This window comes from Melanerpes formicivorus, unplaced genomic scaffold (genome assembly GCF_026170545.1).
Source record: "Melanerpes formicivorus ecotype bairdi unplaced genomic scaffold, bMelFor1.0.p_v2 SCAF_36, whole genome shotgun sequence".
Lineage (NCBI taxonomy): Eukaryota > Metazoa > Chordata > Aves > Piciformes > Picidae > Melanerpes > Melanerpes formicivorus.
This window is the reverse complement of record NW_027142388.1, coordinates 1,150,123-1,177,794: the sequence shown is the minus strand read 5'-3', so window position 1 is coordinate 1,177,794 and position 27,672 is coordinate 1,150,123. Positions and strand designations below refer to the sequence as shown.

Below are 27,672 nucleotides of genomic sequence, written 5' to 3'. Positions count from 1 at the left end.
ACCACATCAGCCCAGGGAGGATCCTGTCCCCGCACCACATCAGCTCAGGGAGGATCCTGTCCCCGCTTCACATCAGCTCAGGGAGGGCCCTGTCCCCGCACCACATCAGCTCAGGGAGGGCCCTGTCCCCGCACCATATCGCCTCAGAGCCGGTCCTGACCCCATACTTTATCTCTTCGGGACAGACGTGTGGCAGGGACGGGCCTGTCCCCACACACGCCCCCAGAGAAGACCTCTCCCCACACAGCATATCCCGCCCTGGGGAGCAGCCCGGTTCCGCTTCTCCCCTGAGGATGACCCCATCCCCACACAAGGCTTTCCCGACAGCCCAGGGTCTCTCCACACCGCCCTCCCCTCACGGCCCCGCGCCCCGCTTCAGCCGCCCGGCCCGGCCCGGCCCGGCCCCGCCCCGCCGCCCGGCCCCGCCCCGCCCCGCGCGCGTCTCCCGCCCTCCGGTGCGGGCCGCGGCACAGTGCGCGGCGGCGGCGACGCGGGAAGATGGCGGCGGCCATGGCGCGGGGCGGCGTGGCCGCGCTGCGGCGGAGCAGGTACGGGTCCGGCAGGCGGGGAGGCTCCGCGCTGCCGCCGGCGGGGAGGCTCCGGCTGGGGCTGTCCGGCCCCGGCAAACCCGGGGGTGAGGCGGTAGCTGGCGTCTAACAGCCAGCACCTGACAGCCGGCACGCCGGGGACAGGGGGCGTGAGGAGGAGCTGGGCGGTGACCCGGCCTCCAGGGGGCTGGGGGCTGCAGCCCCCCCAGCTCTCCAGTGGCCTCGGTCATTGACGTTTCCCTGCCGGGGTGCAAATGCGGCTGTTTGCGGTGCCTCGGCCCTGTCGCCCGGGCGTGTGCGACGAGGCTTTTCCGCGGCCTCGCTCGGGCAAGGTTCCCTGTCCGAACGGAAAGCCTGCGGCCCGCTGAAACCGGAGCCCGGCTTCGCGGCCGGCAGCTGTCTGCGAATGCAGAGCCAGCAGGCTGGGGCAGCCCCTGCTGCCGTGTCGCCCCGGCCAGGCCGGCTCAGAACAGAGCTCCTCGCCGGAGCCCGCCAGCCCTTCGCAGGGGAGATCTCCTAGTTAAGGCTTTTCTCAGCAACGGAGGAGGTTTACGAATATTATCTTTGGCCACAGCTCTGTGTTCTTAAACCACACAGCCCCCCTCCTCCACCTTTTCTCAAAACCTGGCGAAAACGCCTCTTGCGCAGAGCGTGTCATTACCGTCCAAGCCGGGTGTTGTCCCTCATCCCAGGACAGATGAAGTCACCGGGGGGCTGAAGACGACTTGGGAGCCCATCAGTTCCTGCTCCAGCAGCCCTCGGGTGGGTGACAGAAGCAGGAGGCCAGCACTCTTCTGTACTTGTACCTGTAAAGGTCAGAGTGTCAGGAGCAGGGAAGTTGAGGCTGAAAGCAAACTCTTTAGTCTTGTCATCTTTATTGGTTTAGACAGATTTCAGAGTAGGAAGGAGATTGATTTTTCCTATGTTGGACACCAAAATCATTTTTTTTAAGAGCTCAGGGTCTGCAATTAATTGTTGCATCCTTTCTCTATGATGATCTGTCTGCTGAAGGACCAAGTCCTGGTCTGCCCTGCCTTGGCAACAGGCTCCAGGGTGCTCCTGTGAAGCCAGCACAGCTAGTTTTGTTCTGGCTGGGCATTTTTGTGGTAGGTTATTATGCACCAAGACTAATGGATATCTTGGGAATGTTAGTGCTTTGGGCTGTAGCCAAGTTTCTTTTCATTTTTCCCCTTTGATAGGGTTGTAAAACTTCTCTGTTAAATTTAAGGCTATTGCTAACTGGATTAATTCTGAAGTGTTTTGAATCTCTCTGAATTAGCCCATGGGCTCCCAGCTCTCTGCTAGGTCAAGTATTCCTTTTATCCCAGGTGTTTTAGCATGTTGCAAAACAGGTTGCAAAGTTGGGTAGTCTGGGTGTATGGCCAAGGGCACCTGCTGCCCTGCTTGTGCACGGCAGAATTACACCCCAGTGCTGTGTAAACCATCCAGGCTCTGCAGCAGTGTGGGCTGTGCTTTCTGCCTCGCTAAGCACATCATACCCTGGGAGATGAGGGCAGTGCCGTGACGGGTTTAGCATGTGGTTACAGGAATCAGTGTTTGTGGGGGGGTCTGTCCTGTCACATTATATGCATTTATAGCAAGGACCCCTAAAGCCTTCTGCTCCTTTTGATGAACTAGGAAACCCCAGCTCCCTCAGCCTCTCCTCACAGGGCTGTGCTCCAGACCCCTGGTGAGGGGGTGTGAGGAGAGGCTGAGGGAGCTGGGGTTGCTTAGCCTGGAGGAGGCTCAGGGTAGACCTTCTTGCTGTCTACAACTACCTGAAAGGAGATTGTAGCCAGGTGGGGGTTGGTCTCTTCTCCCAGGCACCCAGCACCAGTACAAGAGGACACAGTCTCAAGCTGTGCCAGGGGAGGTTTAGGCTGGATGTGAGGAAGAAGTTCTTCCCAGAGAGAGAGATTAGCCATTGGAATGTGCTGCCCAGGGAGGTGGTGGAATCACCATCACTGGAAGTGTTTTTAGAGGGGACTGGATGAGGCACTTGGTGCCATGGTTTAGTTGATTAGATGGTGTTGGGTGATAGGTTGGACTTGATGATCTCAAAGGTCCTTTCCAACCTGGTTAATTCTTTTCTATTCTATTCTATTTGGGGTAGTGCAGTGGTGTAACAGACTGTGAAGCTGAAGGACAGCGAAATATTGCTGACCCCATGTCATGGGGGTCAGTGAAAACTAGAGCTGTTTGTCCTTGGCTAACATTAAAACATTGTTAGCAAGTGTCTGCTACTAGTGTGTGGTTTCTAGCCAAGAAATCTGCCATTTGTGGACTTTTCTGAGTCAAGAGATCATGGCTATGTGTAACTCAATAGACACCTGAAGGTAATTCTCAAAAGTCTTAATAATCACTTCCTGGCGTTGACTCACCCCCTAAGTGATGCAATAGCTTGTAAGCTAATGTGGTAATTGTGTACTCAGCTTGTAACTGATCAAGAGCAGATGAAAGGTCAGAGGGACAAATGAAGACATCCCAATTGTGGCCTTTGTATCCCAGCAATGAGTGGGTTGCACAAAGACCTGCCAGACCTGGTTCTTGCCAAGGGCCTGAGCCTGCTGGTGTGACAACACTGCACCTCTCCTGCCCTGCCTGGGGCTTGCCAGCTGGGCTAGCAGCAGGACATGGCCCTGTCCCAGCTTCAGAGCACTCCACTAAACAGGGTTATTTACAGGCTTGGCACAGGGAGAGTTCTTGTACAGCTGGATGAATCCTATCCAGATTTATTAGGAAAATGAATTGTTGTATATTGAACACAGGGCAAGTCCTGGTTGAACCTTTTTCATGTGTAGGCCAGTTCTAAGTCTGTTTTGCATTTTCAGCAAAGCAGAAACACTCACTGTTTGCTAAGAAAAGATGGAATAGATGCCACATTAAATGTCTGCAGGAGCAGTTGGGTTGTCAGGTGTGTGTGGGGGGTTGTTGGTGGTTTTTTAGGGGAAAAAACTAGGCTAGAAGGGAATGGTGAAAATTCTATGCTTTGAGGAGGCCTTTCCCTCTGTTACTCAGCTCTGAATTTATGATGGTCACTGCACTGAAGTGCTTACATCTGTGTTATGGAACACTCTTGTCTGTTGTATTTGCAGTTTGCTGACTAGCTGTAACTTCCTTGTGCACGGGAACCTGCCTGTTAGAACTGGAGCCCTGTGGAAGCAGCCACCTTCCAGGACGTTTTTCAGTGGTAAGTGAAGGCTTGTATCTACTCAGTGTCTTTAAATTCAGGGTTGCTCAAAGTTAGGCAAATGACAGCCACATATTGGTCAATATTAAGTTCTGGAGATTAAAGCAGGCATGGAAATGACACCTGCTACCCTAGTGGTTTCTTTTCATGTGCCCTTATTGAGGGTACTTGAGCTTTTTTAAAGCTTCTTTGACACTTTGACAGTCATCCTTTTCACTGAGGCTATTGCTTTGGAAGAGAACTTGTGTAACAGGGCCAGGAGAAGAGGGGCTGGGATCATAAATTTCCCCTAAGGGAAATGTCTATTGGGATCTGTTTCTGTCTCCTTAGTAGCATGTGTGCGTGGGGGGGGATGTTTGGAAAAATTTGTTACCAGAATCAGTAACTAATCTTTTTGTCTTGGGATTCATAAGCTTGTGTTAATTTAGTTGATGTCTCAAAGGCATGGAATTGTATTTTGTCAGGGCTGAAAAAGTTTAGGAGTTTAGGTGGTGTGTTAGATGCCTGTGCCAGCGACCACGCTTCAGATACCAGTTACAGAAGTGCTCTTCCATTAATGCTGGAGATGGGGAAAGGTCAACTCTTCAAATCATTTATCAGCAGATTAAACTGTGTTTGCTGTGGCTTGTGGAACATCAAATGGGTTGGCCTTCTGCACAGGGAGAGAAATATTGGCATTGGTGTAATCAGTAGACTCTTAAAGTGGAAACAGCTTCTCCCTGGGTCCAGACCAGAAAGAGCTGTCCCCACTGAGGGCTGTGGTTTGGGAATTTGCTGAGCTCTGGTGAACAGCTGAGCAGCTTTGCTAATTTAGACCCAAAGATGTGGTGGAGAGGTAAAGGCTTTAGGGTGTAATACTACCACTGGTCTCTGTACAGGCATTGCTGTTGAAATCGGGACACAGAGTTGAAAGGTTGTGGAGCCTTGGTAAACTCAAATAAATGTCTGCCTGTATAAACATTCAGCTGTTGTAAATGATCTCTCTCTTTTATTGTGCATCTTCAGGCCAAAAGATTTTTTTAGAATCTGAACTGTAACTGTAGGTGCTGCCTTGTTGCATTGTTGGGTTTTGACCTCAGAAAACGAGGTGGTTGGGTTTTTCCCCAATAAGAATAAAGCTGTTATCATATTATGATGTATTTTAGGGGATGTAATTCAAACATGTAAACCAAAGTGTGAGCAAGAATTACTTTCATTGGGCAGCTTGGGGGATGGAGAATAGTTGGATGCTTCTAATCAGGTACACTGCTTAGAACTAAAGCTCCCCAGATTGCTAAGCAGCTATGCTTTGCCTCTCTGGGTGCCTAGAAATATATTCAATGCTTACTGATTTCTTCGTGTTGCTAATGCAGCCTTTCACAGGCACAGCCAAAGCCCTACAGTGATGGTTTTGACTCTGGCTCATCCCTCTTGTGACAATGACATCAAGTTCCTTTGGGCATTTTCTCTGGCCAGTGGTACCTTGTGTTCATTGCTGAGCCCCTTCAGCCTGCCTGCAGTAGGGCAGAAGCAGCCCTGCTAAGCTATGCTAGGCTCCCCTGACCCCAGGCACATTTGGTTTGGTAAGGGAAATAGCTCCCAGTGCTGTGGCTGCCCTGTTGCTGAGTGACAGGGTGGTGTACACACATCTCACAGGTGACATGGGAGGTGTGTGTGACACAGGAACAGCTTGTAGCTCTCAGCAAGAAAGTGAGGAAATGCTCTGTGTCATTTTTATGCAGCCACTACATTACAGCAGCCATGTGCCTGTTGTCCTGCTTATCAAGCCTGCAGTGAAGCAGGTCGTCATTTCCTTCCTCTTCCAGTTAGCTGTGCAGTTGAGGGATTCCCTGACTGGAATGACAGCTGGACTGACTGGGAAGCAGGAAGCTCCACAGCCCTACAGACTGTTTGCAGCAGCTGGTTTTCTCTCTAGCAGCAGCATAGTAGATCTCCTGGCTGGGAGCTGTGAGGGTGCTTTCAAGGCAGTTCATATTACGGGTTTCTCCATGGTGCTTTCAGGGAGCTCTCTCTGGGGAAGAACACTGGAGGGACATGGGGCAGGAGGGAGAGGATGAGGTTAAAGCCACAGATGCCCAGTTGGTGTTTGTCAGGTGAAGTACCTAGGAGCAGCTGCCTGTGCATACCTCATGTGCTGTGCACTCCTGATGGCCTTTCGCTCGCCTCAGATGACAGCCCTCACTGCACAGAACTCTGCTGTGTGCTTGTTGTGTCTCCTGAAGTCTGCTGTTGTTTCTCTTACAGACAGGAAGAAGCTACATACTGCTCCCGTAGGACCAGTCTTCCGCCTGCGCCCCTTCCATCTTCTGGTAGCTACAGGGGGGGGATATGCAGGCTACAGAAAATATGAGAATTACAAGTTGGAACAGCTGGAGAAGAAGGGCTTAGAGGTGCCTGTGAAGCTTGCAAGGGAGTGGGAGGTAAGAAACTTGGGGCGATTTTGCTTCTGCCATATTTGATGCTAAGGTCTTGTTTCAAACAGGGAATGTTTAATTTGTCCCCTCCTGCCAAAGCATTTTTGACAAGTCATGCAACTAAAGTTTCTGTCGCTTTGGTGACCATGGTTTTGGCTGAAGTTGGTAGTGATATAGGAGGAAGTGCTGGCCTCTCCTCCATCTTTTAGTACAGCTGACATCTTTTCTTTAAGTACTTGTCCAATAAGAGGTAGAGGAAAGAGTTAATTAAGTGATTGAATTATATGTTTGGTAGGCATTGAATCATTGAAACGGAGCTCACATTGTCCACCCCCCTGCTTAAAGCACAGCCAACACTGAATTCAGATCAGGTTACTCTGGTAAGATAGCAAATGAAGCACATAATGCAACTTGCACAGTTAAACATAGGAATCAGAACAGGCAAGACTAAGATGAAATACTGTAGCATTCAAATAATACCCAGTGCTGAGGATTAGGATAGGTAGCTCTAGCTATGAGTATAGCTTGTGCAGTAGTTGTAGGGTTTATCTTCTCACTGCACAAGCTCTACTGCTTTTGGTACTTGCCTGTGCTTCATGTCTTGTATGCTTCACAAGGAAGCTGAGGCTGAGTTAATACCTGGTTAACCTACCTGTTTGTGCATACGTAGCAAGACCTTTTTCTGTGGCCAGCACACAGGTCTGGCATGGCTCTTGCGGGTTCCTTCTGGATGTCAAGGAGTTTAGAAATGATTGTGGAATTGCTGTATGGATATCAGATTGATAAGTCAAACAGCCACTACAGCACTGAAACAGGAAGTGCTTCATGACTCCCTGTAACTGCTGCATCTCCTTGGCAATACCTAGTACAGTGCAGCGCTCCTGTCAGGCTGCCTGTGTGGTCTTCTTCCCAACAGCCAGGTGAGTGCCTGCCTCAGGATCTTTCTGAAGGCAAGGAGTTAAACATTCTAGGATTGTAAGGCTGTATAGGAGATGCTTCTGTATGACCTTTAGCATCCCTTTTCTTTGCATTCCTGAGCACACTGCCAGTTTGCAAGTGGTTTGGCCATCTGCCTGTGGGGGACTAGGCTGGAGTCCCTAAATTCATTTTCACTAGTGACCCACATCAGGCAGTCCAGATGATAACAGCTTAGGCCATGGTAGCTCCTGAGGAACGTGGCTGTACAGCTGTCTTCTGTGTATACTTTTCCTGCTGAAGCTTTTATGTTCTGAAGCTTTTGTGCTGAAGATTCTATGTTCTGATTTAAACAACAAATGGTAAGTGTCACTGGAGTATGTCTTTTAAAAGGCAACACCAGTTCAGTTCTGATACTTGAAAACAAGTGGGGTTTGTGATTGCTCATACTTCGGGATTGAAATTGGTTGATTCCTGTATTAAATTTTACTTTCATTATACTGATATGCCATTTGTCATTATTTGGTGAAGCTACATGTAGTGCTTTTAATAAAACAGCTCTGAAGGACTTGGGTTTTGCAGTGAGCAATCTCACAAATAATTCCAAACTGATGAGCAGGGCTCCAAATGCAGCAGATTCTAGTAGGAGACACTAACAAGATCCTAGTCCTTACTAAATGCTGAAGTTCTGTTAAATGCTTCTGTGGGAAGGAAAGGAAGTTTGACAGCTGTGAAGAAAAAGAGAAACTATGTTCATACATTGCAAGAAATATTCCAAACAATGAAGGATTCAAGGAAAAGAAGGGCTGCATTGTTCCCTTCTATTGGACAGCAGAGTGTCTGTTTTGCTGACCTATCATTTTCCATTGTCCTGAGTTTTGCATCACTGGAAGCACACTTGGGAGTGAGAGAGGGGTGTCTCTTTTTTGGAGAGGGAAAGAAGCCTTTGCACAGGCAAAGAGAGACAAATGGGATTCAGTGGGCTTTGAAAGAGTGGTTTGGAGCAAGACACTGCTGTAGGTGCCCTCGCTGCTGAGCCTGCAGCTGTGAAGCTGTCCTTCTGTAATACCAACCTCGTGCAAACACCCACCTGCCAGCTCTGTGTGTAAGGCAGATTGCCCTGCTCCTGAGCAGAGGACAGGGGCAGAAATGGGTAATCATTGTGCTGCAGGCAGGGAGCCTCTCCCTGTTGTGAAGGCACATACTGGTATGGTGTGAGGAGCTTTTGATTGAATTCAAAGAGGGGGTTTGCTTCCCTTAAGCTTCATAAAACAGCGAGGGGGGGAAAATTGACTTGGTTTAAGTGTCCCTTAAGTTTTTCCACAGGGAAGGACATAACTATTGTTTCCTTACCATAGACCTTTTCTCCCGCTGATTTTCTTAGGGACATTATGTGGCTAATAGCTTGAGCTGATTAACGCCTTAGTGTGTCTGCTACTGTGAGTACCAGTGAGGATCAGCTTTCCTTTAATCAGATGAGGTAAAGCAGAGGGCTTGGAGGGAGACAGGTAGATATTTATCAGATGCAGGAAGCTTATTGTTTCAAATCCTTTCTGTCACAAAACATTTCCTGGCTGGGATCTGCATCTGTGCCATTCATATGCTAATCAGAGGCATTTACCTCTTCTCTCCTGGGTACTAAAGAGTGTTGATACAGGACCAAAGAATTATTATGGAAAACCTTGGACAAAGAGACAGTTCGGATGAAAACTGGATGAAAAAGTTTTTCCTCTGGAGAGAGGAACTTCTTGTAGCTGTCCTTTGCTTCCACAGTTCTATTTTGTGTGAGTAAAACAGCAGTGCTTGTTGGGGTGACACGACCAGGAAAAACATGGTGAACCTTTAGGAGATGTGAGCTGCGGTGACTTCTGGTAATAGAGAGGAGAGATTCGTCCACAGCCCTGTCCTGCTCCAGCCTCAGTTTACTGTCACCACAGTGCTTTGAGTATAGGATCTTGATTCTCAGAGGTGAGAACAAGAAAGTCTTTGCTATTGATATTACAAACTGCTCCTATTTGTGTAGCAGAGAATCCTGGATGCTGTTTTGGCAGTATAGTGCCAAAGGTGTTTCTCTTGGCCCAGAGGAGACAGACATTTGATGTTATGGTAAGAGGTTTGTATCAAGTTCAAGAAAGAGCTAATAATGAAAAAATCTCAGGTTGTTTATTTTAATCCAGTTTTGAAAGAAAGAAGTATAATCTCCACTTGATTGCCTGTCTTCATTCTTGCTCCCCTGTCCTGGTGCTGAGTTTTCATCTGAGCAAACATGCCATTAGAAAAAAATTCCTTGTAGTGGCCCTATGCATGTAGCAAAGATGGTCAGAAAACGTTCAAAGTCTAAGAACATCAACATACTTGAAGGGTGTGGCGGTGTAAATGGTTTTCTCTGCTGTACTGGAGAGTCGGTGTTTTCTGAGCTGAACTAAGTCAAATAAGTATTTTCTTAACCTGGCCAGCGAGATGGCTCTTGGATTATGTACATCTGTCCTATCCGTACAGCTTATTGAGCATCTTGCTGAGAGGCCGTGCACTTCCGTGCCTGGCTGAACATGCGTATGGCAGGTTGTGCCAAGGCACCGAGACGCCCCGGTGAAAGCACAGCCGCGGGGCGCTGGGCGAAGTTCCCGGCACAGCCTGTGTCCCTATTGGCTTGGCCAGGGGCTCCTCGGGATGGGGAGACCTCCTCGTTCCTCGGAAGCGGCCAACCCCTGGCAGACAGAGTCCGTATCCCGCGGCTTGCTCCGGGGCCGGGCGGCCGTGCTCCAGACCCCAAACCCCGGGCCACGCTCGGGCGGCGCGTCTGCCGCTCCGCTCCGCTTTCTCTTCCTCTTCTTGTCTGCGGGCCTGGCTCCTCCTCCGAAGGGGGCCGGGGCCCTGCGGGCAGGCAGCCGTTTTGGAGCGCCAGTGGCTGGGAGGCGAGGCGGGGGAGGGCCTCTGCCCCGCGCCCCTTCCTTAAAGCGAGCACCGGCCGGCAGCGACGGGAGGGTGGGTGGTGTGCTCGGCCGTTTCCCCGGCTCTTCTGCGACTGCCGGGAGGTAGGTGGGGGCCTGCTGGGGAAGGGGTGCGGGTGGAGCCGCCGTCCCAGTCCTCTGTCCCGTCGGAGAAGGGACCCCGGGGGGTTTGGCCGGCCTGGGAGCGGGAGAGCTGGGCCCGTGGCTTTGTTCAGGTGTCCAAAAGGTGCTCCTTAGGGTGAAGTAGACAGCGCTGGACCGAGTGAGGGCCGGGGGCTGGCAGGGGCGGGCGTGTGGGCCCTGCTGCCCCGGCGGTGACTGCTCCTTGGTCTCTGGCTTGGTGGAAGTTTCAGGAGAGCCGTTCTGAAGTCTCGATTCTCTCACGAGTAATCTCCTAGCAGACTTCAGCCAAATCAGTTCCTTGGAGCAGCCTTATCGGAGTTGAGAGTCCGGTGGTTAAGTCCCTCCGCGGGAGGGGCAGCAGCGGCCGAGGCTCCGGCGGCAGCTTCCGCAGGGTCCCGCCGTGTGCGGAGGGGTGACGCGGTTGGTGCTTCCTCTGGAGAGCCCCGGCGGAGCAGACAGCTGGCTTCACAGGTATCTCTAGCTAAATATGGGGGGCGTTAGGCATGAAATGGAAAATGTTACTACAAAATATCAAAATAGCTGGGTCAGGTTTAGATATCAGCAATTTTCATGTCACTTTGTAAGAGTAAATACAAGCTTTTCCTTCCTTCGCAGAAGAGGTCTTTGAGACTGTAGAACAGGCTCTTTGCACAGGATTCCGGGTTAAGTTTAGAGAACTACCCAACCTTTTATGGATGACTTAAAATATCGCAGTTTCCCCCCTTCCTCTATGTACAGAGTGCACTAAACCAGCAATGTAAAATAAGAGGGAAACCATCAAAAATAAGGGAGAAACTATCCAAAGCTTTTTCTTAGATTAAGAAAAATATACATGGAAAGGGCTCTTGGCATGAAAAGTAACGGATCTTGGAAATTCAGGGTAGGTAAAGCTGCGAAGGGTAGTTTTCTTAGCCAGCACCAATAGCCTGCGGAAAGCAGCGGAGCCGGGCGGCTCCCGGCCGAGTGGCGGGGTCCGGGCAGAGGCTAGCTTCGCGCTCGCTGGCCCCGGCAGCTGGAGAGCGGGTATGTGGTGTCGGAGTTCAGGAGCTCCTGACTGGGTGTGGAGCATCCACTGTTCGTTTTGTTGGGCTGTCCCCGGAGAAAGGGGTGGGAGCAGAGATGACGTGTGTGGAGTTACACAGCTGCTGCTGGGAAAGGAACGAGACCTTTCCTTAACGGTCACTTCTCCCCTGATGGCAGGACCTTGTTTTTGCTGGCACCTGAACAGCATGGTAGGGGTTGGAAGAGAGCAGAACACAGCGTTTGGATGTGTACGGTGCATTCTGAACAGCAGTTCTGCTACCAAATGTAGAAAGTGAGTGCATGGAGCCCTCTGGTCACACTCGTGCATTCCATGCCTGTTGATTCATCCTTATGATTTAAACCCTAGACTTGAGGTTTGCAGTTCAGTTGCATGTTAGTCTTCCTGGCAGTGCTCTCCTGTTTCTTTTTAAACCTTGAGGGCAGGCTCGAGGTAGTAACGACAAGGAATTAAACGGGGTCACTGGCTTTGATGCTTACTTGAGCTGACAGAGCAGAATGGTGTCATGTAGCTGGCAGATTAGCACTTGTCTATTGGATAATAATTCTCCAGGGATTTGTAACTGCTGATAACTGCTGCTTTTATTTACCTGACATGGATTCTAGGGGAGTCTGGTACTGATCTCCACCCCCTACAAACCAACAAGCATAAGGTGCTTGTCTCAGCTAATAACACAGGCTTGGTGCTACTGTTTGCATCCCAACAAGTCCAGCTCTTGAAATGGCTTTATGAGTTCCTCTGTCATGAGCTGGTTGATCACCAGTTCCTGTCTCTTTCCCCGTGGAAAGCAGGTAAACTCCAGGTGGATTTTTGATGTCAGCCTTCTTGCACTGTAGGAACTCTGCACTGTTCTGGGGTGACCCCAGCAGGGATGGCAGCTTGCCATAACTGCCAGAGTTTGAGCAGGACTCGGGTGCATGTAATGAGGTCAGTAGAACAGACCTTAGGAGAAACAGGTCTTCTTTACTCATCTGAACTCAGTTTTTTGAAGAAGTGGAGATTAAAAAAAGCAAAAAGCTTTTAACACCAACATTTCTCCCTTCCTGGAGAGGACTCTCTCTTGCACCACATTTTTTTCTTTTGAAGGGTGGTAGTTCCCACTGCATTAGCTGGAGAACATTTCAGTGTCTATTTGTGTTTAGGGAGCAGGTGAGCTCTTTAGCTTGTTCCATGCTGTCAGAGAATCAGACTTGTGCAGCCTAAAATAGAGTAATTTCGTGACTATCATTTGGGGGCTAAGACTGAATCTACTGAAAGACCTCGTGGGCTCGCCTCCCTTAAGGGAACGGTACTGAAGCCTGTTTCTATTTAAAATCCAGTATTTACTGGGGGCAGCTTCTAATGTTTCTGGCAAACGGAGAGAAATTACTGCCCTGTGCTCCTCCTTGCTTTTCTTAAAGCTTTGGTAGGATTTTGGGTAACTGCTGCCATCGTTTTACTGTACAGATGGCTTCAGTTTTGTTGTGTGGGAGTTTCTTGTGCCAGCCAGAGAAAAACTGAACAATGTTTTTAATAGGAAAACATGAAAAGTTGGCACAGGGCTCAAGAAGGAAAGATATCTTCTGAGTGCTTTCAATTACCTGGTGAAACCCTGGAATGGGTTGTCCAGGGAGGTGGTTGAGGCCCCGTCCCTGGAGGTGTTTAAGAGCAGGCTGGATGAGGCTCTGGCCAGCCTGATCTAGTGTGGGGTGTCCCTGCCCATGGCAGGGGGGTTGGAACTAGATGATCCTTGTGGTCCCTTCCAACCCTGACTGATACTATGATACTAACTGGAATTTTGTTCATATGCAGTTGTTCAAAATCAGCTTAAACAACAACAGGCACACAGGTCTTGGAACTGCCTGAGATCTAGAATTCCATTTAGCAGTTTTCATGCCAAAAAAATACTCTTGATTGCAGGGGCTCCAGAGCCAGAGTTGAAAGCAAATCAAAAGACACAGTTCTTGCAAGACTTATTTTCTTTTCAGGGCCTGTGAGGGATGCCATTAGCTAGGTATTTGTAGCTTTTGCTGCTGACCTTCCTACCTCTCCAGTATTCCCAGTGAAATACAACCCTTTCCTCACATCAGAGCCCCAGTGCTCTTTTTGGTCTACTTTTTTAGGCACCCGGTTTTCATGGTGCTTAGACAGCCTTGGTAACAGAGAAATTCAATTTAGTGAAATGGATGGCTAGCAGCACTGGCCCCATAACTGTTCTGGGCATTTGGGCTCATCTTGAGGTGAGACGCAGCTAGCAGACCTCCACTTTCTGAAGCAGGGGTCCGGTTTCAATCCAAATCCGGTCAACAGGAGATGTGGTCAGCAGGGTCAAAGGGAATTTTCTCAGAATGCTCAGAGAGAAGTGCTGCAGCCTTTTGTCATTAAAAAAAATTAAAGAAACCCAAGGCAGCTTCCTTTGCTTGTTTTGCATTCCAGTTGAACTGGACGTAAACTGTGACAGTACCGAGAGTCCCAAAGCAGAAGCAGTAACACTTCTGGAGCCAGTTCTCAAGCTGGGCTCATTTCATAAAGCACCTGGCTATTTGCAGAATGTCCCTTAGCTGCTCCCTAGGTGAGTCTCTTTGAGATGGAAGGAGCCTTCAGGAGATGGATGGTGGTGGCTAGCAAGTGTTGTAAAATAGACAGACGTTCCTTTCCTTTCTGTTTTCTTCTTTCCAAGCTGGACATTAAGAGCAGGAATGAGATTTTGGTGCCCAGCAGCCCCAGAACTCTTCTAGCGGCAGCTGCTGCAGTGCAGAGTTGAAGTTGGGAATTGTCTCCTCCTCCTCTCCGCCCCCCGCTCCTCCTGCCAGCCTCCATCCGGGCTGGTGCTGGGGTTAGCTGTGGGAGGCCAGCTGGCTGCTCGTCCGCCCGTAGTGCACCGCTGCCCGGCAGCCTCCCCGGCTGCCTGGAGAGCCGATTTCAATGGCCACGCTGAGCAGCGAGAGGCAGGGACCGCAAGGGCTGCGTACGCGGACGGCTCCTTTGTGTCCTGCGCGGAGTCGGCTGTGTGGCAGGATGTTGCACCGTGACACGATGCCTGTTTGTTTGCAATAGCTGCCACCCTCCTAGCAGATACTCGAGTGGGAAGCAGAGGGGGAGTCCAGAGACAAGCCAGCGGGTGAACTGGGAACTGTGACGCCGTGTCCTCTCCTGTGCCAGAGCAAGTGAAGGAGAGAGGTAGAGGAAAAAGGAAAAGAGCCTGAGCCTTGCAACCAGCCGGCACCCTGACGATGTGTCAGTCAGACAGCCTGCAGGGACCAGAGCTGCATTCAGGGAAATGGTGAGATGCTACAAAGCTTTATCTAACCCTCCACCCTCTTGCTACAACCTCCGCAAAGTTAAAATTCATGTCCGGAGGCTGCGCTCAGGGACCGGCGGCAGCGGCAGCTGTGCCAGGGACCAGCACCCACCACTGGAGAGCCCAGGCCCGGCTGGCTCTGCCAGTGGTACACCAAATAGGAGAACTCGTTTCAGGTACTGTGCAGCGTTTTGTGCTTTGCAGCAATGGTGGCTGGAGGGAGGGAGGCTGGGAGGGCTCTGGGCAGAAGGAGCCAGGGCCATCTGCGAAGCTTTTGTTTGGCCTAATTACTACAAAGCTCCTTATGCGCTGAATCGGCAGAGGGAGGCATGCTGCTGTGTGGCAGGGAAATGAGGCTTCTATGCCTTTCCTTTCTACTCTCCATCACTGGGAGAATGGAAAAATTAGCGAGGGACTGCTCTGAAACCAGGCCAAGGCAGTGGGAAGCCTGAGGGCTCCAGAGCGAGCTGCCAGGATGCAGCTCTGCAGGGATTGGTCCAGGATCGACTGCAGTGAAGGGGGGGGTGGGGAGGGAGGGAGAGAGCAGCGGGAAGAGAAACCTAAAGGGACCTCTGCTCGATGCACCCCACCAGCTCCTGAGCAGGGCACAGCCTGGTGGGTGGCAAGCAGGGGAGGGAAGAACATGAAATGTCCCTTCCTCTTGCCATGAAGTCAGTCCCACCTCCTGCTGAGAAGGAAGCCATCGGTACCTCTGCTGAGACAGCGTCTTGGCTCCTCAGGGGTTCTTTTCCCCTTGCACAGATGACTCTGGGTTTTATTTAGCATTTTTTTGGTGGGAAAGAAGTGTTCACTTCAGGGAAAAACCTCTGAGCCAAAAGCACCATTTTTGCATCCCAAAGTGGTGACAGCTGTACCTGCCTGAAGGATATTTGAATTGTGATTCAAGTTGTGTAAGGAACATGTTGGCAAGGGAATTTTCTTTCAATTTCCCAGTGCCCTTCCACCTTGGGAAGGCACACACAGTGTTTTATATCCTGTAGTGTAGTGAGAGACAGAGAGCTGTGCAGGAGGAGCCTGCTGTTCCCACTCTGCATACACAGCTGTAGCCAGGCTGCAGGCAGGCTGCCCTCAGCACTGTGTGAACAGTCTCTTAGCCAGGATGTAGGCAGTGCCCAGATCTGAGTGTTTGGCCCTCAGCTGGGCAGACTTTGATTTGATGAGAAGAAGAAGGTTTCTTCATGAGAAGAAACCAAAGAATAAATGGGAACCTGAAGGGTGTTGTCTCATCCAGACCTCCTGCAAGGATCTGAACTGAGGCCCATGATGTCCTCTGCTAGGAAGCTGAGCAGCTTTTCCCTCTGAGAATTACAAGTTCAGCTTCTCCCTGTGACCATGTGTGCAAAAGGAGTTCCTTCTCAGTCAGGACCAAAGGAGCTAGTTCTTGGGCTGTCAAGCTCAGACTGCCTTGCAGCACTAGCAGGGTGTTGTGGCTGTGTCCATGTGGTCTCTGCTCAGCACCAGAACCTTCTGAAGTCCATTTTCTGTAAATTGTGTTAATAAGCTCAGGAGTGCCTCTCCTGTTGCTTCTCCAGTCACTGCTTGTTTCCCAAGGCCAGGGAATGTACCACAGGTCTGTGTAAGCTGGGCTCCAGCACAACTTGAGGCATGATCTAGTCAAGGTGCCTTCAATGGGTGAACCCTCTGAGGGACCTCTGTTTATTAGGTTTCAAGGATTTTTTTTTTTTCTCCTCTGAGTATCTGTTCTTTCCTTAAAATTGTCCCTCCACAGAGTTCTTATTAAAGTCCCAACATCAAAGATTCCTGTCTTTTGGAACATTGTTTGCTGCCCACCTTGGCCATCTCATGGCTAGAGCACAGAAATGTTTTCTGGGAGATGTAATCTGCTATGTGGAAGAATCACCTTTCCTCTTGGGTAGCTAGGTGAAGCAGCAGTGAGTTTGTTTTCAAGTGTCATCTGCAAAGGCATCTTGCCTTCATTTCTTGAGTGTCCCCTTCACAAAGGTGACCTGTGAGAGTGACCATGACTTCTGGGTACAGAGGACTTGGGTTTTTTCAATTTATTTTTGAGATAAACTGGCCTTCTGTTTTGGGAGAGGGAAGACCTGATCCAAATGAAGGAGTAGAGACTTGGGGAATCAGTGTTGAAGTAAAGATGAGCAGGAAGAAATGACTGCCAGCTGGCAGCAGCTGGTGGCTGTGAGCAGAGCCTGCTGACCCTCTTGTGTTGTGTATGTAATCTTTCAGGTTGCAGTTTCCCCAGCTGGCCCTGAGGCGAAGGTTGGGCCAGCTGAGCTGTATGTCTAGGCCTGCTCTGAAACTCCGTTCTTGGCCCCTGACTATTCTCTATTACCTTCTGCCTTTCGGTGCCCTTAAGCCCCTGACCAGAGTGGGATGGAGGCCTATGAGCAGGGTAAGTGCGAGCAGGGCTCCTGCGCTTCGGGTACCTGAGCAGCTGGCGGCAGTGGGGTGGAGATAGCCTTGATACAGGACAGGCTGATGGTCACCTGTGTGAGAGCAGAGAAATGCAGTTCATGTTTCCCTTCAGTTTTTACTGTTCCTAGTGGTGTTGGCAATTGCTTCACAGACAAGTGATAGGGTTTATTCAGTAGCAGAGTATTTCTTTGTCCTCTAACAGTCAGGGATGTACCCAGGAACATCAACAGAAACTTGTGAATTAATTTAATCACTTTGAAGTATCAAGGCTAGGGTAACACAGACCAAATCTCTTCTTCACTTCCCTTTCCTGGCCACACTGAGACAGTCTCTTGCTTCCTGTTGTTTTTGCGTGGTTTGTTCCCCACATTCTTTGAACATTTGCAAATCTCTGCTCTGACTCTGCTGAGAGCAGGGTGCAGGTTGCCTTGCACAAGGGTATTCTCCCCACAAAATTGCAGAATGCAACAACCACACAGATAGCTGGATTGAAAACTGCAACAGAATTGCCATTCTTATGTCTTTGATCCCAACAACTTGAAAGCCAGGTTCTTTTGGAAGAGAAGGTGGCTAGGAAATAGTCCTTTGGACACCTGATGGGATTTTCCAGCTGCACCTGCTGCTTCTCAGTGTCTCTGGGAAGCACAACTCATCTTCAAAGTTAACACTGGATAAGGCATGGCAAAACCCCAAAATGGCAAACCACTTTTTCCCTCAGTACTTCAGCATTTATAACCTACTGTACACTTAAGTTGTTGAAGTGGGGTAGGATTATGTTAGTGTTTTCTGTGTGCAGTCTCACTGCACTCCAGTGTGCTGCAGCCAGGTGAGCAGTGAGTGAAGCCTTCATTTGCTGTATGGGATACACCAGACAAGTGCTCAGCCAGCTTGCTTCTCTTGCAGTTTGTGGGATGTTTTGCAATATTTGATTGTGAAGGATGTGGTTAATGCTGACAAGAGATGATGGCTCTGACTAAGAGGAAATAAAAAGCAATGTTTAGGTGGGATTTAAACACAGCTGAACTGTACTGTTCCAAGCCCCAGTCCCAGACTCAGCAGGTCACTCTGTTTTGCCAAGCTAGTTAGAGAGGGCTGGAGTCCCTGGTCCACACCCACTACTTCTCCAGTGACCTCACAATCATGTGAGGGTTTTGGCTGATGGTCCCACAAACCCCAGAGGAGTGACTTTCTGAGACTGCCAGCAGGAAGACACTGTCACCTGTCCAGCTGCATCGACAACACTGACAACTCTGACCAACACTGATTTGGTTCTTTGCTACTCAGTCTTAGGCTTTGGGCTGTATTTCTGCAGGAAGAAAGGAAATTCCTACTCTTGGAATTGGCAGCTACCAAGGCTGGGCTAAGTTCATGCTGGTGTAGCTGCGTCACGTGGGCACATTTCTTCACCTGTGCTGGTATCACTGAAGCAGCCCAGCACTGGGGTGTGGGAAATGGCCTCATTAGTAGAGGCATCTGAGGAGCGTGTCATCAAACACAGAAAGTATTTTTCAGTCAACTTTCATTTGGTTGGTTATTCATAAATATGAATATATTGATATTAAATCCTGCTGCTGAGTGTTCTACTAGAAAATGTTTTCTGCAAGCCTCATGTGAGGCTGTTTCCACTGACTTGAATGTGGAGATTCTGGGTTCAGTCTAAGGCTATAGCAAGCTTCATCCTGTCCTTCATCAGAATGAAGGGAGGGTGAAGTGCAGCGTTACTGCTGACCTGAAGGCTACTTTGTGTCTGGTGTAACCCCCTGAATTCAGGGGAGCAGTCACCTGGAAGAGCTTCCTGGTTCCCAGGGAGTAGGGGAGAGCCATCAGTGGGAAGACCTGAGTGCCACAGTGCAGTTCATCTCTCTGCAGGTTGCGCTCTACAAATCGGTGCCAACTCGCCTGCTTTCGCGAGCCTGGGGGCGCCTGAACCAGGTGGAGCTGCCCACCTGGCTGCGGAAGCCTGTCTACAGCCTCTACATCTGGACCTTTGGAGTTAACATGAAGGAGGCAGCTGTAGAGGATCTGCACCACTACAGAAACCTCAGCGAGTTCTTCCGCAGGAAGCTGAAGCCACAGGCGCGGCCGGTCTGCTGCCTGCACAGTGTGGTGAGCACCAGCACAGCAGGGCTGACCCGGCCCTCAGGGGCACCCCTCTGCTTGCTGGGCAAGGAAGGGATCACAACGGGCTTCTCTCTTTGTTCTAGATTAGTCCCTCTGATGGAAAGATCCTGAACTTTGGGCAGGTGAAAAACTGTGAAGTGGAGCAAGTGAAAGGGGTCACTTACTCTCTGGAGTCTTTCTTGGGCCCTCGCATCTGCAGAGAGGAGCTGAGCTTCGGCCAGGGTGAGTGCTGCACCACTTATGCACTAATTCTGCTTGGCTCCTGCAGGGTCAGCAGGGAAGAGAGGACTTTTCCCTTCTCTTTCTCACCTTGTCAGGAACGAAAACAGGTCTGATTTTTTCATTTAGGGATAAGCAAGTCACTGTTCTAGCTCTTCATTTTCTCCCCAGTAGCCTTCTAGTGTCTTGCCTGGCTCATTCTGATCCAAACCACCTTGGTTCCTATAACCGACTCCAAGATCTGCCCCTGTAACAAGGCTGTAGCACTCCTGCTGAAATGTGCCTAAGCACCTTGTTAGCAAGGCAGGGTTAGGTGGCTCCCTGACAAGATTTATGTCAAGCCCTGTACCTGTAGTGACCCTGTGCTGCTGTCACTGGTCTGGTCTGCTGCACCTCTAGTGCTGTCTCCAAGGCCTTGGGTCTTGATGAAAGCATCTAAACTGGCAAGGGGCCTGTTTCACTGGATTTGAGTTTCTGCTCTTCTGTTTAGGGAAGGGCAAACTCCACAATTAAGGAATTTCCAGAATCATTAGAACAACACAGGACCTAATTTTGTTTTAAAGAGAAAGTAAAACTTCCCAGCACCAGATGGCCTGGATGAAGTGTATCTTTCCGTAGTCTCAGCAACACACATGGGCTGCACTTAGTCCTCTGCAGCTGCTACTAGTCCTAGGGCAGACTGTCCAGCTGAAATAATTTGACTGGGGAAATAACCCTTATCCTCTCCCTGCTTTCTTTGCAGCCCCAGCTGGCAACTCTTTTCAGCAACAGCTAGTCACAAAGGAGGGCAATGAGCTCTATCACTGTGTCATCTACCTTGCACCAGGGGATTATCACTGCTTCCACTCGCCCACTGACTGGAGAGTGTCCCACCGACGCCACTTCCCAGGTAGGTTTCTGTCCCTGGAAAATGAAGGCAGAGCAGCTGTGGAGAGGAGCACATCAGTAATTCCTGGGCAGCTCAGCCAGAGGTGCTTGGTGTTCAGCCACAGTCTCAGGAACTACTTCTGTGCACTTACCAAGGAGAACTGGAAGGGGCTGCTCTCAGGCACTGGACAACTAGCCACTGAAACCTGTTCTGAGCTGTAGAATTTCTTTAGCTTCCTTTTGGTAGCCATCAGTTTTGTTTTTTTTCAGATGGATCTGATGTGCTTATTAAATGTCTCTTTCAATTGTCTCAGGGCTGAGACTAAGGACTAGCTCTGCCTTTGTCCTGATTCTGCTTTCTCAAGGGCCTATAGATGACAACAGTAGCTGTCATTTGTGAATTTGTAGGTGACATTAGCGTGGAGGTGGTTGGTTACATCTTTGGTAGAGGAATAGCATCAGATCGTGTGAAATGAGTCCCTGCCTCCTCAGTTTGGTGACAGAGGAGTAGGTGTGACTGATGCTAGGACAGGCTTCAGAAACGGCAGCTATTTTGAAAGGGACTACCACCCCCGACAGGCTGTCCCTGCCTGCAAATGCAGTCAAGGTGAGGCTGTAGATGGAAGTATGTGAAAGCCAAGGGAGATGGAGGTGCCTGCAGCCTGAAAAGCACCGTTTCCTGGTGTGAAAGTGAACCCCTGGCATTCTTTAACAAAGAGAAGCTTAGATGGTGCTCCAGGTGGCATTTAAGCCTGACAGTGACTCATCAGCATGGTTTGCAGGTTCCCTGCGGTTCTGCCCAAAAGTGGTGATCTTCCTGGAGAGAATGAAGAGTGCGCCTTTTGTTGACTACTTTGTGTTTCCTCCAGCTTTGTCTTTCTCCTTTGCCCAGCACTTGCCTCTCTTCCCACACTGAAGGGACACAAGTGCTGCAGTTAGCCTGAGGCTGGCCTTTGGATACTAAGGGCTTTTCCCTGTGGCAGGCTCTCTGATGTCTGTGAACCCCGGGGTGGCTCGCTGGATCAAGGAGCTGTTCTGCCACAACGAGCGGGTGGTGCTCACGGGGGACTGGAAGCATGGCTTTTTCTCCTTGACAGCTGTAGGAGCCACAAACGTGGGCTCCATCCGCATCTACTTTGACCAGGTGAGAGGGCAGTGGGCAGCTGTCCTTGTATTGGGTGGGCTTGGGACAGGACAGTGAAACTACCCCAGAAAATTACAAAAGAAGCCCTGTTACCCTGAAATGAAGGTGTTTCACACCACTGATGATCTCAGTGATTTAAAGGGAGCCATCTGCAGTGAAGACTTCTTGAGTAGTCAGATGCTGCTCTGAAATGCACAGCTGCAGCTGTGCTGAGGAGCACAGAACCCTGCACTCCACTAATGATTGCTTCCTTCTCTGCACAGGACTTGCATACCAACAGTCCTTCTTACTCAAAAGGCTCCTACAACGACTTCAGCTTCATATCCAACAACAACAAGGAAGGAATCCCCATGAGGAAAGGAGAGCACTTGGGGGAATTCAACCTAGGCTCCACGATTGTACTCATCTTTGAGGCACCCAAGGACTTCAAATTCCACCTCAAAGCTGGGCAGAAAATCCGTTTTGGAGAAGCGCTGGGCTCTCTATAGACATTGTCTCAGCAGGGTTTTTTCTATCCAAAAGGATTCCTATCACACCACTGAGTGTTCCCCTTAACGAGTATGCATCACTCAGCAGGACCTGGGTGAGGAAAACAGAAGATGTGGTTGTTGTGTTAAACACTTTTGGCCTACATTTGCATGCTGCTGCATGCAGAAAGAATTGAATGAGGGACAGCTGCCTTTCAAGAGGTCACCTGTGGAGCTTTCTGTCTCACCCTGTGCCTGTAGTCTCTCATGTTGTCCCCTCAATGTGCCACAGGATGTTCTCAGAACCTGTAAGTCCCTTTTAAGCCTTTCTAGGCTGTGCAGGTGCAATGGAGAAGGGTGGCGATAGAGATTAGCTGTATTTAAAGGGACAGTGACAGGCTGAGCCAGACTTTGTACTTTATATCTGCAGTATCTGTTCTTCAGACCTTGAGTAAAGAATGTGCTCTCATATTTATTTAATTTTAAGAAGCTTTTAGCAAAAGGCAGCCTGTGCCTGTGCACAGCCAGAGTTAAACTGGCTGATGTGGCTTCACAGTCTAGAGCAAAATGCACAGGAACTTACATTCAGCCAGCTTTTCTGTTAGCCAGCTCTGACACTGTCCCTTTAAAAATGAACTTTGCACTGTATTTTAAACCTGGAATCACTGTGCCCACATTCCATCTCACAGAACCTCTCAGCTCCAGAGAGGCTTTGTAAAAAAGAAACAAAACCCCCACCAAAAAACCCCAAGGCCTCTGTGCTGTTTCCAATCCAGGGTTTCATTTTGCTGTTTCAGGCCTTAAAGATTTTTGTTTGCGTGGAAGATGGTTACTTCAGCTCTGGGAGTAAGGGATTAGAAAACAAAGGGGATGTTCTCCTTGTGGGGTGCAATGAGAGGGTAACCAGAATGTGGGTTTACTTTCTGCTTTTTATCATCATTGCTGTTTTGTCACTGAATTCTTGGGAAAGTCCTTTATTAACAGAACAGTTTCAGATGCTTCAGGACCAATGCCCTATGCACTGACTGCGTATAAAAGCATTATGGATCTGGGAAGCAATCCCAAGTTGCCATCCTGGTCCTCTAATGCACTGGCACTAATTCCATCTTACTCAGAATACAAACACTCCACGTGGCTCCGACTCCTGTACTTAGTGCTAGGAATGTGCTGAGGGCTGGAAGCTCTATGCTGAAGCTCCATCCTAGAGCAAAACTTCAGAGCCTCTTTGTAACTTCACATCAAGGAGAGTTATAACCTAACGCCCTGAATCTGTTGAATGTGGCCCTGACTAAACCTCGTGCCCAAGCACCGAAGAGGAACGGAGTTTCCAAGCAATGTATCACTTGTCTTTAGACAAACTGTTTCAAGTCCAGGCACTTGACACAGAGCTGACTGCTGTTCAGAGCTGGTGGGAATGGAGCTGCCTGAGACACCTGCCTTTGTGCTCTGAGAGAGTTCTGCTATTACTTCCTTGCTTGAGCTGCTTTTCTGATACTTCACGGAGAGTAGGCTTTGCCCACCTCCAATTTCCTAAAGTAAAACTTCTTCTTTGTATGCACTGCAGAAAATAGAATATTAACTTTGTTGTACAAATGTGCAGTTTGCCACGTCCTGTATGCTTAGCTTGTCATCAGGAAAGGAGGGATGAGAAACTGCCAGAGCCCTGACTTGGATGATGGTGGCTGCTTGGGTGACAAGCAGGAGAAAATTCCTTTGGCTCCAAGAGTCAATGTTTCCTCACTTTACATGGGGAGGAGTCTGAAAGCTTGAAGTGGTTCTCTGCCACCTATCTTGTTGAACTTGTTGGCCCTAGCAAGTTTCCTCCTGCAGCAGTATAGTGCCATGTACAGGTTAGAGGAGTGTGCTCTGTTTTTAAACTGCTGCTGATAAGAGACTAAGGCAAGCGTCACCCCCAAGAGGATAAAGCTCTGACTAACCTTTCAACTAAATTTCAGTGTCACATTAACAGTAGAAAGCAAATTTGTTCCTGTGGATGGGAGAAAAGACAATTGAATCTTTTCCCCCTTTTCCACTGGGGCCTAGGGCATCCAGACACAGCCAAAGCAATCCTAAGCTTTAATTCCTTCCTACCCAACATCATCATCCACAGTATCTGAGGGTCACAATAGAGGGTGGGTTACCTGCTGTTTGCTTTATTAGCAGTGTAAGAAGGTGGAAAGGATTCAGCATGCAGGTGGCTATTCTTGGGAGGGTGTCAGTACTGTGCAGAGCTGGCTGCTCCCCAAGCACTGGTGTCATGCAGTGCTCAGCAGCATGCCCTGCACTGAAAGCAGAGGTCCTAGAGGGTGCTGATAATGCTGTGAACTTCTCCTGCATGGAGAATCCCTTTAATTCAACTGTATCAGTAGCACAGTATTTTTGTATGTCAAAGTGTGACTTACTGACATGAACTCATTTACTTGCAAACATTTTGAAATAAAGAGACTTCTCAGTGTTGCTTATCTGTGTGAAGTGGCAAGGTAACCTAAACTAGGTACTGGGTGCAGTAGGAGCTAGATTTAGTTACTCTTTGCTTTGGCCTTCAGCCAGCTGTAGGAACAAAATAAACCAAGCAAATAGCTCTCAGTTAATTTATCAGCAGGGAATGCCATGCACAGACCTCTCTCACCCTCCCCAATTGATCAGACAGTAAGACCATGTACAGACCTCTCTCACCCCTGCCACAAAAGGGAGGCAGAGTCCCACCCAGGAGCTGCACTGCTGGTTCAGCTGCATTACAGATCTAGAGCGATCTGGATGTGGCGCAGGCGGGCAAGCAGGATCTGTACGTGCTGCCTCTCTGCTCCTTGTGCTTTGCTGAGGGTGCTGATCCTTGCCTGCAACTGGAAGTGAAGACAAGTGCATGAGCTGTACAGCAAGAGCACAGTTAGGCTTTCTGACAGAAGAGGGAAGGAGCTCTAGCAGCCTTTATGTATTATCCCATTTAAGAACTATGAAATGATAGGATTGTGACAGGTACTGGCATGCTTTAGAGGTTCCTGCAGTACCAACCACCTGGGAGCTGTAGGAGAGAGCAGTGCAGGTGCAGTTAGTGTGGCAGAGCTACACTGTCCTGAGAAACCGCTGAGAAAACCCTGAACGTGGGAAAGCCTGCAGTGCAGCTCTGAAGTGGCCTTAGAAAGGTCTACTGGAGCTGCATTATGAACAACGAGGGAGATGGATCTACACCCCAGTCTGCTCTCATGACAGGTTTCCCTTTTGGTATGTTACTAACAGCTTCCTCTGCAGTTCCTTCTATCAGCCTTCAGGTGGAGTACAAAGCACAGTGATAGTCACTTAAGGAACTTCAGTTTGTCTGCTGTTTACACACCTGGTCCAATTCTTCCTGAACTCCTTGTACACCATCTAGTCCCTTGAACATCCATCCTGGCTGCATGCTCATTTCTAGCCACTTCTGCAGGATCTGTGCCTGCTGCTGACAGAACCTGGAAAATGGATTAGAAGTGTTGTTAACCCAATTAGGAGCTCAACAGTCTAAGCCAACTTAGACCTGCAATTGATACTTGCAATAACACCCTTTTTTTTTTTCTTTGTCTCAAAGTACTGAATAATCAAAGTCTTTAAAAAAAAATTAAGCTGCAAGAAATCAGATAAATTTGTCTGAGGACTGCTGTCTCCATTTCCTGCTCCTAGTTCCTGACTTCCTTTTCTGACAGCTGAATGTCCTTGTTGTGGTAGAGAAGCTGATCCTTCTTCAAATACCAGCCCTACTGTTTGTAACTGGCAGCTGAAAAGCTCTCATTTCACTCCTCATGACAGAAGTGCTAGAAGCTGCACCTCAGCCCCTCTGCCTAGGTCCTTTATACTGCCTGCAGATGAACCCAAGGATACCTTTGTCACAGTTCTCCAGCAGCTGCCACAGGTAGAACTAAACCACTTGCTGACTCCAGGGGAGGTTGTGCATGCACCCTCTCACCTGGAGTATACTCGTAACAGGAGAAAATAAAACCCTCTAGAAGTTTCTATTTTGTTCCCAGTTGTGCTGTGAACAGCCTGGTTATTCTCCAGGTAGACAGACAGAGAGCTGCAGTGCTGGGCTGGCAGCCAGGAGAAAGGCTGGTCAAAGGGGCCAGCAACATACTTGAGTTCTTGCTTCCTGCTGAAATAGTACTGCAACTGCTGCTGGATGTGTCGGAGCTCAGTCTCCAGCTCCCCCTCTAACACCAGGGCTTCTCTGCAACCACGCTGCCTTTCTTCCCCTCCAGCTGAATGGAAGATACAAGGCACTGACAAGGGAAGCAGAGCACACTCTCACTGTTCTTACCAAGGCAAGTCAGGTTAGTAGACAGGATATGTGGAATCCTCCCAACTCCTTTCACAGGTTCTGTCACCCTTGGACAGGTATAGTGAGGGGTCAGGAGTCCTAAGCACTGCAAACTCTGAAGACTCAGTTTAAACCTACCAAAAAAAGCTCACAAGTGCTCTAGTGAGTGGTGTCATACTACAAATGCTATTTTGGACTATTCATTCTTTGGTGTTTTACATCTACTCTAGAACTAGGTAGGAAGTCTAGTCCCATGGAACACAAATGTCATGTCCTTGTATCATTAAAACCACCACAATGAGAGGTGCTTAGACACCACCTTTTACAATCATACTGTAAGAACAGGGAAAACATGAAGCACCTTCCTGTGTGAATTCTTCCAAAGTGAGTCCTGCTGCACACAGCTTTGTGTGCACCAAAGCCCCCACACCTGAGCTTTTCTTGCTAAAAGAAGCAACCCCAGCAGTTTCCATCCTTCAGTCCCTAGAACATGGCTTTAGCCCCCTGACTCAGCAGAACCCACAGAACTCTATCACCATCCCAAACACAAGTGCCTGACATTCTTCACCTCCTGATGCAGACATACAAGACTGCCTTGTCTCCCTTACATGTGGGGCTCACTTGCAGTCCTGCATAGATTGGAGGACTCACAACTTCTGCAGTTGAGATCTGAGGACCTACCTGCAGTTTGGTGACTCCATTTCCCCACCAAGTCTTCAGGTGACAACAAATGTGGCTGCCAGTTTGGTTGCAACTTCACAGAGTCCTGTTGAGAGTCTTGGAAATGGGTTCCTTTGAGCCCACTCACAGGCTGATCTCCTCTCTACAAGGCAGAATGATACTGAGTTTTTGCCCTCAAAGAGTTTTCTTACGTAAGCCCAAGTAGCATGTACCTGACCTACTAAGCCCTACTCCCACTCAAGACACCTGATGCAGGCACTGATCTCCTCTCTTAAAACACCACAGAAGAAGCAGAGCTTAAGAAATGGGCTCTTTAATTTCTTGCATGGAGATATTTCATCACTTACCATTCTGTGTGGAACAGAGGAGTTTAAAATGCAGGCACCTATACACTCCCAGCTACAGCCACTGCTACTAAATTGAGCTACTCTTAAATCCCTGTAAGCTGGCTGGCAAACTGTAGCTGCTCTGAAGTCTGAAGGAGCAGCACTCTCAAGCCAACTGCTGGGAAGGACATGACCAGGAACAATGGCATGAGTTAACAGTACAACACACGTGAAATACTGCTTCAGACTGCTGGTAAACAGCTGCTGGGCATTCAGAGCCATTCAGCTTTTAAGATGCTAGCTAGAACAAGAAAGGAGAAGCTCAACAACCAGGCAGGCAGGCCAGGGCAGCAGTTGGCAGCATGCATGTTGACAGTAGCCCAGTAAGCATGCTCCTTTTTCCTCTAACAATACACTTACCATTTCTGCTCCAGCTTTCATCTGGAGCAGGAGAGGTGAGGGAGGCCACGGCTCTGGGCTCTGACCAGCACGGCATACATCGCGTGTCCACAGCAGTACAGATCCCAAAGCAGGAGGTGTGAGAGCTGGGTGGGAAGCAGTGGCACTGCCTCTTCCAGACAGGCTTTCTTTCAGCTGAGGTGCTGGCATTAAAGCCCCACTCTGTGCAGAACATCTGTTCACAGATGTTTGCTGAAAGGGTGCCTCTGATCTGTAAAGGAAGAG

The 27,672-nt window shown here is 49.3% G+C and overlaps 2 protein-coding genes across 11 annotated transcripts in view; one reads left to right on the top strand and one right to left on the bottom strand.

Moving 5' to 3' along the window:
• The first annotated feature begins 484 nt into the window (after positions 1-484).
• Positions 485-24,158, top strand: PISD (phosphatidylserine decarboxylase). 6 transcript variants are annotated; one of them, XM_068157207.1, is made up of 8 exons: positions 485-548; positions 3,644-3,738; positions 5,983-6,158; positions 18,748-18,984; positions 19,083-19,221; positions 19,961-20,107; positions 21,069-21,229; positions 21,493-24,158. In XM_068157207.1, the coding sequence occupies exons 1-8, from the start codon at positions 499-501 to the stop codon at positions 21,715-21,717; spliced, it is 1,230 nt and encodes a 409-aa protein (XP_068013308.1). In that variant the 5' UTR covers positions 485-498; the 3' UTR covers positions 21,718-24,158. The 6 variants fall into 6 exon arrangements, with proteins under 6 accessions (XP_068013308.1, XP_068013305.1, XP_068013309.1 ...); XM_068157208.1 differs by lacking the exons at positions 485-548; positions 3,644-3,738; positions 5,983-6,158 and adding exons at positions 10,040-10,102; positions 14,220-14,445; positions 16,690-16,855; XM_068157205.1 differs by lacking the exons at positions 485-548; positions 3,644-3,738; positions 5,983-6,158 and adding exons at positions 10,040-10,102; positions 14,220-14,639; positions 16,690-16,855.
• The window catches only part of SFI1 (SFI1 centrin binding protein), a 28,914-nt gene continuing 18,199 nt past the window's right edge, over positions 16,958-27,672 (bottom strand). For 3 of the 5 annotated variants that reach the window (XM_068157201.1, XM_068157202.1, XM_068157203.1), the window contains 5 exons: positions 27,409-27,658; positions 26,663-26,804; positions 25,799-25,943; positions 25,028-25,142; positions 24,166-24,539 (listed from right to left, as the gene is read on the bottom strand). In XM_068157201.1, coding sequence (XP_068013302.1) covers positions 24,432-24,539; positions 25,028-25,142; positions 25,799-25,943; positions 26,663-26,804; positions 27,409-27,658 — 760 coding nt within the window. In that variant the 3' untranslated portion in view covers positions 24,166-24,431. Of the gene's footprint in view, positions 17,852-19,163; positions 19,309-20,034; positions 20,122-24,165; positions 24,540-25,027; positions 25,143-25,798; positions 25,944-26,662; positions 26,805-27,408; positions 27,659-27,672 lie in introns of those variants that run through there. The other 2 variants (XR_010989596.1, XR_010989597.1) reach the window with 2 other exon arrangements.